Source organism: Peromyscus leucopus, chromosome 22 (genome assembly GCF_004664715.2).
Source record: "Peromyscus leucopus breed LL Stock chromosome 22, UCI_PerLeu_2.1, whole genome shotgun sequence".
Taxonomy (NCBI): Eukaryota; Metazoa; Chordata; class Mammalia; order Rodentia; family Cricetidae; genus Peromyscus; species Peromyscus leucopus.
This window is the reverse complement of record NC_051081.1, coordinates 7253744-7266149: the sequence shown is the minus strand read 5'-3', so window position 1 is coordinate 7266149 and position 12406 is coordinate 7253744. Positions and strand designations below refer to the sequence as shown.

The following is a 12406-nucleotide window of genomic DNA, read 5'->3' as shown; positions in this document are numbered from 1 at the left end:
AGACCTCTGTGAGTTCAAGGCCAGCGCAGTCTACATAGTAAGTTCCAGGTTAACCAGGGTTATGTAGTGAAACTCTGTCTCAAACAAAACAAAATCACAAATGGGCTGGAGAAATGGCTTCCTTCTCTTCTAGAGGACTAGGACTCACTCCTTGTACTCACATCAGGAGACTCTCAGTTATATTTAACACCAACTCAAAAGATTGTTGGTCCTTTTCTGGCCTCAGTAGGCACGTATACTCATGTGTCCCGCTCACACAGACACATACATGCATATATATTTATATATATAAAAGGCTGGAGAGATAGCTCAGAGATTAAGAGCACTGGCTGCTCCTCCAGAGGTCCTGAGTTCAATTCCCAGCACCCACATGGTGGCTCACAACCATCTGTAATGAGATCTGCTGCCCTCTTCTGGCATGCAGGCAGGATGCGGTACACATATAATAAATAAATAAGTCTAAAAAAAAGATTAAAAAAAAAAAAAAAAAAAAAAACCACCGAAAAGGCTCTTGTTTTCTGGGCGGGGATATCCACTTTAGGAAGGGAACTTATTAACGCAAGCAGACCCCGCAGCCCCGTGCCAGGTTCTTCTTCAGGGCCACCCTCACCTCCTTGTTCCTCAGGGTGTAGACCACAGGGTTCAGCAACGGCGTCACCACCGTGTAGAACACCGCCACCAGGCGGTCCTGGGAGGGATTGGCCCCAGAGTCTGGCCGCAGGTAGATGATGGAGGCACAGCCAAAATGCACTATGACCACAGTGAGGTGGGCCGCGCAGGTGGAGAAGGCTTTGCGCCTTCCCGCGGCTGAAGGGATCCTCACGATGGCTGCCACGATGAAGGCGTAGGAGAGGAGGATGAGGAGGAAGGAGAACAGCACCACCAGGATGCTCAGGAAGAAGATGCCAAGTGCTTTGTGCGTGCTCTCTGCACAACTGAGCTTCAGCACAGGGGCGATGTCACAGAAGAAGTGTTCCACGCGGCCCGTGCCGCAGAAGGGCGAGGAGAAGATCATACAGGTTTCGACCAAGGCCACCGAGAAACCAGAGCAGAAAATCAGAATTCCCATATACAGGCAAACGGCGGGTCTCATGATCATAGAGTAGCGCAAGGGATGGCAGATGGCCACATACCTGTCGTAGCCCATCAGTGTAAGCAGGAAACAGTTATTGCATCCCAAGACCAAAAAGAAGAACATCTGGGCCCGACAGCCCGCGATGGAGATGGCCTGGCTCTCCATCAGCAGATGGGCCAGCATGTTGGGGATGGTGACCAGGGTGTAGCAGGTCTCAGAGAGGGAGAGCACAGCCAGGAAGCGGTACATGGGAGTGTGGAGGGTGCGGTCCACCTGGATGATGGTGATGATGGTGGCGTTGCCACTGAGTGTGACCAGGTAGGTGAGGAGGAACAAGGTGAAGAGAGTGGACCTCAGTTCTGGGAGGTTGGAGAATCCCACCAGCACGAACTCTGTCACCAGCCAGGTCCCATTGTCCTGCTGCTTCTCGGGAGCCTGAGAGGAGATAGGATTACTGGGACAAGGCAGGGCAGTGAGGCCTCAGGTGGGGCAGGAGGATCATCACTGGTTTGCAGACAGGAGAGAGACTCAGAAATGCTCAGTTATTACCCAGCCAGCGAGGTATCTCCTCAATATGCAAGAACTTAGAAGGCAAAGATACTTCACATGTGGGGGGAGAAAGAAGAAACGTTAGTGTCCTAGTTTACCGTCTACTGCGGTATGAAACTCTCTGACAAGAAGAAACTGAGGGGAGGAATGGGGTTAACCTAGCTCACAGCTCCAGGTTAGAGTCAGTCACAGCAGGGAAGTCAGCCCAGGGACAGCCAGGAGCAGAGAGGGTGAACGCATGCATGCGTACTCACCTGCTTCCTTGCTTGTGTTTGGCCTGGTCTCTCCATTCTTGCACAGTTCAGGACCCCTCACCTGGGGAATGGTGCTGCCAACGGTGGGCTGAGTCTTTGTCTACATGAATTCAGCCAGTTTCCCAGAGACATGCCCACAGGCCAACGCTATGCAGAGAATCCCTCATTCAGACTCTCTTTCCAGGTGATTCTCAGTTGTATCAAGCTGTCAATAAGAACAGTCAGTTACTTCACTGAATATCTCTAGAAGCAGAGCCTACATAAGGACCCAAGAGAAAATAACTGATCTCAGGGGTAATCCAAAAAACAAACAAACAAAAACCGGACAGGGGCTGGTTAGCCCAGTGGTAGCTTGCCTGTCTAGCAGGCATGAGAACCTGGGCTGAATGCCTAGTACCGTTCACAAGAAAACAGCGAGAGAGAGAGCAACAAAACAAAACAGAGCGATGACTTTGGAGGTGGCTGGGAGACAGTTCCGGGACACAGCCAACATAAAGTGTGTCAATCTGGAATCCTACCCATGGAGGCGATTGCCATTACATCACACTGGGAATCTCTGAAAAGTGTTGAGAAACACACACCTCAGGGTCACCCTCCTTAAGGCTGAGGGACGTGGGGCTTCTCTGTCAACTCCCATTAGTCACTTGTTGAGGGCCCCACGAGATGGCTGAGCACAAAAAGGCACTTGCTGTGCAAGTTCCGAGACCTGACTTCCGCCCTCAGCATCCACATGAGGAGGGAAGAGGAAACCAGTTCCCTAAAGTTGTCCTCCGGCCTCCAAATGCGGCCATGGCTCGCGTGCCACTACCACAGCGATGGTGAGAACGAAAATGACATGGTAACAACACCAGTAACTAAAACAAGCTGAACAAGTCGCAGGGGCTGCTGAGATGGCTCAGCAGCTAAAGGAAACTGACATCCAATCCCTGAATCCTCACGGTGGAAGAACTGACTCCTGAAAGTTGTCCTCTGACTTCCACCCTCAAGTTATGGCACTCTTGTACTCCCCTGCTCTCTCTCTCTCTCTCTCTCTCTCTCTCTCTCTCTCTCTCTCTCTCTCTCTCTCTCTCTCTCTCTCTCTCACACACACACACACACACACACACACACACATTAACTTGAAGTGCAATAATATGGACAGTCATGCTATCCTCTGTCTCTGTTGTTTCAACTGTTCACTATCTGTCTTTTGAAGCTGAAGAGCATGGAACACCTCACCGAAAGGACCCCAAGAAAATAAAAGACAGCCAGGCGGTGGTGGCACACACCTTTAATCCCAGCACTTGGGAGGCAGAGGCAGGTAGATCTTTGTGAATTTGAGGTCAGCCTGGTCTACAGAGCGAGTTCCAGGAAACGCACAAAGCTATACAGAGAAACCCTGTCTTGAAAAAAAAAAACAAAAAACAAACAAAAAAAGAAAAGACAAGACAATAAAGTCTTACATGGGTCACACTGTGAGTATAAGATAGATGGGCCATGAGTTCAGGGTCAGTCTGGGCTACACAGCAAGCTCCTGCCTCCAGAACAAAACACAAAAGGCATACTATTTCCATACAATCCATGGATCCCTGTATACACTTTAAATCAACTTGAAATTACTTATTAAGATACAATGTAATTTAAATACTAATGTAAATAGTTGTACTAGATTGTTTAAAGGAATAATGATCTTAAAGTTTGTACCTGTTCAATACAGATGCCACCCTAGAAGGGCTAACTGCATTTCCTTCTCCTTTTATTTATTGATTTTTTGCACGTGTATATGTGCATGTATTTGCATGAAGGTGGGGGCAAGGGGTTAGTATCCAGTGTCTTTCTCAATTGCTCTCCACCTAGTACATCAAGGCAGGGTCTCCCTGAGCCCGGAACTCACTGATTAGCTAGTCCAGGGTCTTCCCGAGCCCGGAACTCACTGATTAGCTAGTCCAGGGTCTCCCTGAGCCCAGAACTCACTGATTAGCTAGTCTAGGGTCTCCCTGAGCCTGGAACTCACTGATTAGCTAGTCTAGGGTATCCCTAAGCCCGGAATGCACTGATTAGCTAGTCTAGGGTCTCCCCGAGCCCAGAACTCACTGATTAGCTAGTCCAGGATCTCCCTGAGCCCAGAACTCACTGATTTAGCTAATCTAGGTAGCCAGCTCACTTCAGTTTCCTCTGTCTTCATTTCCTGTATGCTGGGGTTGCAGGCAGACCATCATGTCTACCTGGAACATACATGGTCTCTGCAGATTTGAACTCTGGTCCTCAATTGCATGTATACCTGTGTGCACACATGCACAAAACATGCACATACACACCACCAAAAACATACACAGAAAAAAGTCCTTAAAAACAAACAAACAAACAAACAAAAAAAGAGAATGAAGTTCTACTGATATCAATCAGTATTCTAATGCCTTTAATTAAGAAACACACCTTTGTGTTGACCCAGAAAACCGGATTCAAACACATAACTACAGTTCCAATCATCTTAAATTTTTTGAGATTTATTTGTATTTTATTGTATGAATGTTTTGCTTGCATGTGCTATGTGCATGCCTAGTGCTCGCAGAGGTCAGAAGGCATTGGATCCCCTGGAACTAGAGTTAATAGATAAGTTCTGAGCCACCGGATGGGCGCTGATCCTCTGCCAGTGCAACAAGTGCTCTTAACCCTGGAGCCCTCTCTCCAGACTCACGTTCCATCATTCCGACAGCAAAAGAGCTTGCATAGAGCACGTGATAGCACAGAACCAGCAGTCCTCATCTGCTCACTTAAAGCCCATGATGGAATCTACACCCCATGAAGGCCCCAGAACAGCGCTTGCCTGCAGGGCTTACCTGTGGGTGCTGAGTTCAGGGGCAGACCCAGGATCCTTCCTGAGAACTGGGGGAGGGCAGAGGGCCAGGAGTGCTGGGGAGGGAGTCTGGTGCCTCCCTACTTCCCTGCTGCTTCAAGCTCTCACCCCACATAGATCTGTGTGCGTGTGCGTGCGCATGCTTGTGTGTGTGTGTGTGTGTGTGTGTGTGTGTGTGTGCTCATGTAGTCCAGGCTGCATGAGCATGTACCCCACACACCCAAACCCACTCATCACCTTGTCTCACCACCTCCTGTGCCCCAGGGTTCCGGGTCTGAAGGGTTCAGAGCTGGGGGCAGGAGCTCCTCTAGTTCCCTTCTGAGCACACTGAGGATTCTCCAGGATCCCACAGACTCAACTCAGATGGGAATTAAACCCTGTTCAAGCCAGCTCCATGGATGGGGGTCACTGTCAAGGCAATCTAAACCGTTCTCCTCCTCCACTCATTCTCAGGTCTCACTGAAGGTGGCATTGGGCAGGTGGCTTCTGCAGCCAGAACTCAACTCACCATGGCCAGGATAGGCTCTCACATCCCTGTGAACATCCCTCTCTGCCTAAGAAGGGAGGGGCTGAGGACCCACATTCTCCTATTCTGGGGTCCCTGGAGCTGCTGCCACAGAGGCTCTGCAGTCACTAACAAGCCCCCCAGGGCCAGGCTGGTGTTGTGAGGAGTGCTCCCTCCTGGAGCTAGACACCCCAGGGTCTTCTTCCCCAGCACCCAGCCCTGAGCCTCACAGTAGGGAAGGATTAATTGGAATCCCCCTTTGGGGACAGCAGTCACAGAACATCCCTCACTCCATCCCTGCTCCCAGTTTGCAATCAGTGCCACCTCAGCTGTGCAAGGCTGCTTCCCAAAGACCTGTGTTTGTGGGGGGAAGAAGTCAATGATTTCATATTGTTACTCAGGAAGCTCGGGACGAAATTAGGGTTCCACAGTCCTCACATGCTTGCTCTTTTCAGATACTTTTAGTCCTGTAAATAATCTCAGGAAACTCTCTGGTTCACTAAGCTAGACCGGGTTGGAATTGTTTCTCCACGTTGCTCTTAGTGTCTCATCTGGGGTAAACTGTCACTTATGTCTTTCCAAAAAAGTCACAATAATTAATGCCTGAGGAGAGACTGATGGAACCAAGGATGAGTTGAGCAGTGGTTGCATGGCCCACGCAATGCGTGCTGAGACCTGGGGCTGGGGCTGATCTCTGAGAAGGTGGAGGGTCCCCAGAGGCAATCCTGATATGACTGTCTTGCTCCCTGTGTTGTGGGATGGTGTATCTCCTTACTGTAGTGGTGGCCACATGCTCCCTGGGATGAGTGATTGAACGTGCAACCAAACTGAGCTGTCTGGGAGTGGAAACGAGTCTCTGATGGACTGGCTACTCAAACCATGAGGGGTAGTTGCTTATTACTATTGGTGAAATTATTAAGGCCACTCCATGTAGTAAAAAGGGAGGTTTATTTTATTTTATTTATTTATTTATTTATTTGTTTTTTTGGTTTTTTCGAGACAGGGTTTCTCTGTGTAGCTTTGCGCCTTTTTCCTGGAGCTCACTTGGTAGCCCAGGCTGGCCTCGAACTCACAAAGATCCACCTGCCTCTGCCTCCCAAGTGCTGGGATTAAAGGCGTGCACCACCACCCCTGGCTGGGAGGTTTATTTTGTGGGGTAACTCACAAGTGAATGGATAGTTTACAGAGTCTGGGAAAGGCATGGCGCAGTCTGGCGTTGTTCTATGGAGAACTCTGCTCAGTCTACCTCCAGCGTCCAGGGTCCAGGCACTAAGAGAGCCCATGCATCTGAAACCTGGGTCTTCAGCATCCTCTCTCATCCCTGCCTTATAGGTGTGACTGTTACCAAAGCCTCAATGGGGGTTGGAGCTTCCAGGTCAAAGCTGGAATGGCTACCCACTACATCTCCCCCTTTTGTCTAAATAAGAAGGTTCTAACCTAATACAAGACTATATACAAAGGAACGGTTATCAAGGAGGCAGAGGCAGGTGGATCTGGAGTTCGCGGCCAGCCTGAATGGTTGGTGACTGTTTTTTATAGCATGTTATGATATCATTCCTAGAAACATGCATTCATTTGTATTCATTTTTTGAGAGTGTAGGAATTTTAATCTGGGTTTTTCACTGTTGTAAGAGATCTCAGCCCCAAAGATTTATTGCTACATTTGTTACATATGGCTTTAGCCTTCCTCTCTGTCCTTCTGGCCCTATGCATTCAACCCATCTCGAAATCTGTTTTATCTGATATAGGGTTCCAGTCCCTAGAAGTTGGACATCTACCTCTTGAAGAGACCAATTCGGATACCATGATTTTGGTATAATTATAGTCACATCTGCACCTGTGTCTACCAGGCCTTCCAGAACCAGGCTTTAATTAGAATTCTAAGCTTTGGTCTTTATTCATTTATAGAAGTCTGCCAAAATATTTGTTTTATTGTGTTCTTTGTAAACTGTGATTCATGTATCAGAGCTGTTTTATCATCCATTGCAGTATCAGTTTTTACATTAGGCATTGGTTTATTTAGTTGTCCTGGAGAGGACTTTCTTCCACAGTGGCTGGGAATGTTCGTATCATGTTTGATTTGGGGACCTGCAAGAGGCCCCCTGAGGCATTTTCCACCAGTAAAGGGTTGCCTCGTATATCTATTTTTGATTTGCACTCTCTGGTCCAATGTCAGCCTTTGCCACATCTTCTACATAATCCAGGAGGTGGATGAGGTGTCCTGTTTAGGCTATTCCTAGAAGGAGTATACTTCTAGGAGGACCCCATGTACAGTTTTTAGTTATATGACCTGGTGTACCACATTTAAAACATTTGGTACTATGGGGCTTTCTTTCACCTCTGGGATTTGTCTCTCCTATCCAAGCCTCATTACTGAAGTTAAGAGACTCAACACCATTAGTATATTGAATCCATTCTTCCAAAGGAGCTGATCTGATATTTAATGGTGTAAGTATTCTTTTGCATTCTGCATTAGCATTGTCGAACACCAAGGACTCAGTGAATACTTTTCTTAATTCTTTATCTGACACAGCTTTTGTTATAGCTGTGTTCAGCCTTTGTAAAAAAATCAGTGAAAGGTTTGTGCGGTCCCTGAAATATCTTTGTGTATACCTCAGTTGGTTTTCCAGGTTCTGGAATTTTTTCCCAAGTATTTAGAGCTGCTGTACGGCATAGGGATATTGTATGCTCATCATAAGTGGCTTGTACATTCCTGCCAGCAAAACATCCTTCACCAAGTATTTGATCTTGGGAGATCACAAAACCTCTGAGTTTACCTTGTTGTTCTAAATTTTTTGCCTCCTCTCTTAACCAGCTTTTCCACTGTAACTGCTGGCTATATTCTAGAACAGCTGAAATTAACTGATGCCTGTCATCTGGAATGATTCTATGTGAGGTAGACCATGAATTTAACATCTGTCTTATGTATGTGGAGAATATTCCATATGTAACTACTGCTTCCTTTATATTTTTAAAGTCCCTTGTTGAAGTTGGTTGTAATGTATATGTCATATATGGCTCAGGGTATGTGTCATCTGCTGGCTTCTCATGGGTGATAACAGGATAAGTCATTGTATGAGAGCCATTTGGAGATGTTACAACCTGTATGGTCTTGACCTTCTGCTTATTAGGTCCCTTGTCATGTTTATTGAGAGTTTCCTCCAGGGCTTGCAAACAAGCACTTAGAGTCTGTTCTAGGGAGTAAACCTCCTCTCTTGCAAGGGATTCCAGATTTCTCATGGAATCATGGAAGTTTTTATGTTCTTCTGAAACACATGATTCCATGGACCTTATCTTATCAATTAATGATAATCTTTCTTCCTTATAGTGTCTGAGTAGCCACAACTTCACTCTGGAGAGTTAGTGTTCTATTCATTAAATATACATATTTATTATCAATAAAATCAATTTTGGGTACAAGCCTGTTTTGTAAATTCTGGTTAGCAGATTCCAGAGAATGAATATTTTTATGTAAATCCTGGTTAGCTGATTCCAGAGAAAGATTCTTTTTCTGTAAGCTTCATTGCTATCTTTTAAAGCCTGTAAATCCTGGTTAGCAGATTCCAGAGAGAGAATCTTTTTCTGTAAGCCTTCATTGCTATCTTTGAAAACCTGTAAATCCTGGTTAGCAGATTCCAGAGAGAGAATCTTTTTCTGTAAGTCTTCATTGCTATTTTTTAAAGCCTGTATCAGTCCCAATAATGACTCATCTTTGTTCTTATTATTAAACCAGTGTTTGAACACTGTGTGAATTATTACAGTGAATGTCAAAATGGTACAGGCCAGATATGCCTTAGGAAGGTCGTATGTTTCCAGGAAAATGTCATTCATCATACAGGCAATAAGGTTTTTAAATTCTTGTGAGGTAATGTTGTCGGCCATACTATAAGAATTACTCAAAATTTGTCAGTTAATTTAAAGGTGTAAAATTATCAAGTACTTTTACTTGATAAGACACTGGTTTGCCTATCTTACCTTTCCGTGGTTTGGGGGGTGTAGTAGCACTTTTCAGCCAGCAGGAGGTGTTGGTATAGCTCCAAAGCAGGTCCTGTTGAATGCCTTGGCAGGCCATAGAGTGGGCACAGGCAGGAGGCGGTGGTAGGCAGTTGTTTTGGTGACTCCCTGGAGCTTCAGGGCTTGGGGAGTTCCAGGCCGCTCTAAGCCCCTCTCTACCTCTGCAGACAAGAGGTCTGCTAGCAGGCAGGGCTCCAAGCCCTCGTGAAACTGTGGAAGCCTCAGGCTAGGGCGGGGAGCTGGCACTCGGGAAGGAGGGGGAACACCTCACTCTGGGATTTCGTTGGTCTGGGGGCTAAAGTTGCTGTGGAACTGAGACCTCATTAGTTCCTTTTCAGGAATGGAACCGTGTAGGTTTTTCCTGGTTTTAAGAAGCTGTGGTACCCTGAAGCTTCAGGTACCCTCCAGCCAGGGAGGAAGCTGAGGGTGGGAGCCACCCAGGCCTTTGGAATTTGCCCCACGTTGGGCGCCAGATATTGATGAAATTATTAAGGCCACTTAATAATTATTAAGGGGTAAAATGGAGGTATTGTTTTGCATTTTTAAGTTACATTTCTCTCTCTTTCTATGAGTGTGTGTGTGTGTGTGTGTGTGTGTGTGTGTAAGTCCTCATGCATGTGTTTGTATGTATGCATGCATGCACAGGAGCAAATGTGTGCTTTGGGTCAGAGGACAACTTCAAGAAGTCAATTCTCTCCTCCCATCATGTGGGCTTCTAAGACTGAACTCAGATCATCAGGCTTGGTGGCAAGTGCCTTAGTCCTCTGAGCCATCTTGTCAGCCTGGTTTGCATTTCTTACAGCTAGGTAGCCAGTCAATGTGCAAAAATAATAGAAGTTTTATCTGTGCCAAAGAGTCCTTCCTAGGATCCAAAAACTTGTAACTTATGACAAGATCAAGAGACTGAGGAGGAAGAGAACATGGTAGAAGTAATAAAGATACCTTTAAGGTCCAACCTTTAATAGAGAAGAAAGGAAAACCTATGATTCACCATACAGACAGGGGTTGGCTAGATGGCTCAGCAGATAAAGGTGCCTGCTTCCAAGCCTGATAACCTGAATTCAATTCCCAGGATCCCTCCAGTGGAAGGACAGAACCATTACCTACAACTTATTATTCAATATGGTATGCTTGCCCATGCATGCACACATACACATAATAAACAAGTATTTTTAAGAATTAAAAAAAAAACCTGCATAGAGGACAACAACAGTGAGCAGAGATGAAGGGAACATGGTAGTGATAGAAGATGCCCTTCAGGTCTGATTTTAAATAGCGAGGAAGGAAAATCTGTGATTCAACATGCAGACAGGAGCCTTAACATTGGGACTTAACAGGAGCCAATACTGTGACATGGGACTGGAGAGACAGCTTAGTGGTTAAGTGCACTGGCTGCCCTTGCAGAGGACCTAGGTTCAATTCCCACTACCTGCATGCAGATCACAACCAGCTATAACCCCAGTTCCAGGGGATCTAATGCTCTCACCTGACCTCTGTAGGCACACACGTGATGTACAGACATGCACAGACAAAAACACTCATACACATAAACTAAATTTTTCTTTTTAATACTAGAGTATTATTACAATATTTCTCCCTGCTCTCCTTCAAATTTACGGCTTCTTTTTTCACTAATTGTTATTGCATGAATATATGTTTATGCATATACAAACACATTCCTAAGTATAACCTGTTTAGTCCATATAATGCTACTTATATTTATTGAAAGAAAGAAAGGAAGGAAGAAAAGAAGAAAGAAAGAAGCTATGTCAGGGAATATCTGGCACATGAGTTCCTTGAATTGGAAAATGCTTCTAAACAAGAATGGAAAAGCCAGTCACATCCTGGCTTGTGAGGACACAGAGGTGGACGGAAGCAGTCTGAGTGCTATAGAAACAGAAAAACCAAGTAACTCTGCATTCTTCCTCCAGACAAAGACTGCATGACCTGAGCTAATATGAGGGAAATCAGTCCCTAACGGACTATCGCTGTCTGAGGTCTCTATGGACATCAAGGAATGGAGATGTAAGAAGTACATTCTTACTGACGGAACTGGGCAGAGAGAGGCCGTGCTGGATGCTCAGCTCACCGATCTGCACAGGATTGTGTTTGTGGGATGGACAAGGAATGCAGCAGGTTCCTTGGGGGCGGGTCTGGGACTTCCGTGGCTCTGCTGACTCCAATAGTGGAACATGATCTTCAGGAGACAGGAGAGACTGTAGTAGAGCTGAATGATTTGGACAAGCATGTAAATCTGGTCAGTAAAGTTCAAAAGCAATCAAGAGGAGGTGAGACAAGGGCCAAGTGGACAAAACAGTCTGTTCAAGTCACTTTGTGAGGGCAAATGTGGCATGGGTCTAGCCAGAGTTCAGTCTAAATGCTGTGGAAATGTGGAAGTGTGAAAAACAAAAGAACCGCACCTGCCTGGCGAGCTCCCTTGAGGTTCAAGACTTTGCCCCACATCTCTTGTGAAACCCAGTTCTCCCCCACCCCCATTCCTCTGCACTTGTGGTAAGTTCTGGTGTTTAGGGAAAAGTTCCTGCTCATGAGGACATTTAACATCAAGCAAACTTAATTCAGTCAATCAAAATAGATGTCACCCAAGACTGCTATGTATGTGTGTGTGTTGGGGGAGGGGGCAGATAACAGGGCGAAAGTGATGTAAAAAGTCTGTTTAACTGAACTCAGAGCTCCATTTTCGACCTGATGTCTGAGCCTATCGTATACACACAATAAACTGTTTCTGGCTTTCAGCATGGACATCTCATCCCTTAGCCATCCCTTACAACATTTCTGGCTTCACAGACATGAAATGAGACTGCTTTCACCTGCCTGGTCTTCACAGTACTGGGAGCAGCTGCTTGCCCGACACCATTGGGTCATTTTAACCATTGGAGATTGGCCCTCCTGGGGTGCTGGGACTGGCTCACCAAAGCACCATGGACCCTAGGCTAGCCTCAGGAATCAGGTCAACAACTTTGACTATCAGACTGGTAAAAATCCTGTGTGCATTTGGTTTTGGTTATCTGGCTAACCCAGATGGAAGATAGACGATTTTCTAACGGTCCTAGAGCTATCAGAATAATCTGTTAAAAATGAAAAACAGCTCTACAGGGACTCCTGAACATTGGAGGGATTGGAGTCATATTAACATGTATGTATGGAGACATGAG

General features: G+C 46.0%; 1 protein-coding gene across 1 annotated transcript; it reads right to left on the bottom strand.

The window, feature by feature from the left end:
- Positions 1 to 547: 547 nt before the first annotated feature.
- Positions 548 to 1914, bottom strand: LOC114680855 (olfactory receptor 10T2-like). Its single transcript, XM_028854021.2, has 2 exons — positions 1879 to 1914; positions 548 to 1510 (listed from the first exon to the last, which is right to left on the bottom strand). The coding sequence occupies exons 1-2, from the start codon at positions 1912 to 1914 to the stop codon at positions 554 to 556; spliced, it is 993 nt and encodes a 330-aa protein (XP_028709854.1). The 3' UTR covers positions 548 to 553.
- Between the last annotated feature and the right edge of the window lie 10492 nt (positions 1915 to 12406).

Bases quoted from the DNA above. Each gene is read 5' to 3' on its own strand.
- LOC114680855 (XM_028854021.2), bottom strand. From the start codon at position 1,914: ATGGAGAGACCAGGCCAAACACAAGCAAGGAAGCAG. The intron at 1,511-1,878 runs GTGAGTACGCAT...ATCTCCTCTCAG, and splicing joins AAACACAAGCAAGGAAGCAG to GCTCCCGAGAAGCAGCAGGA.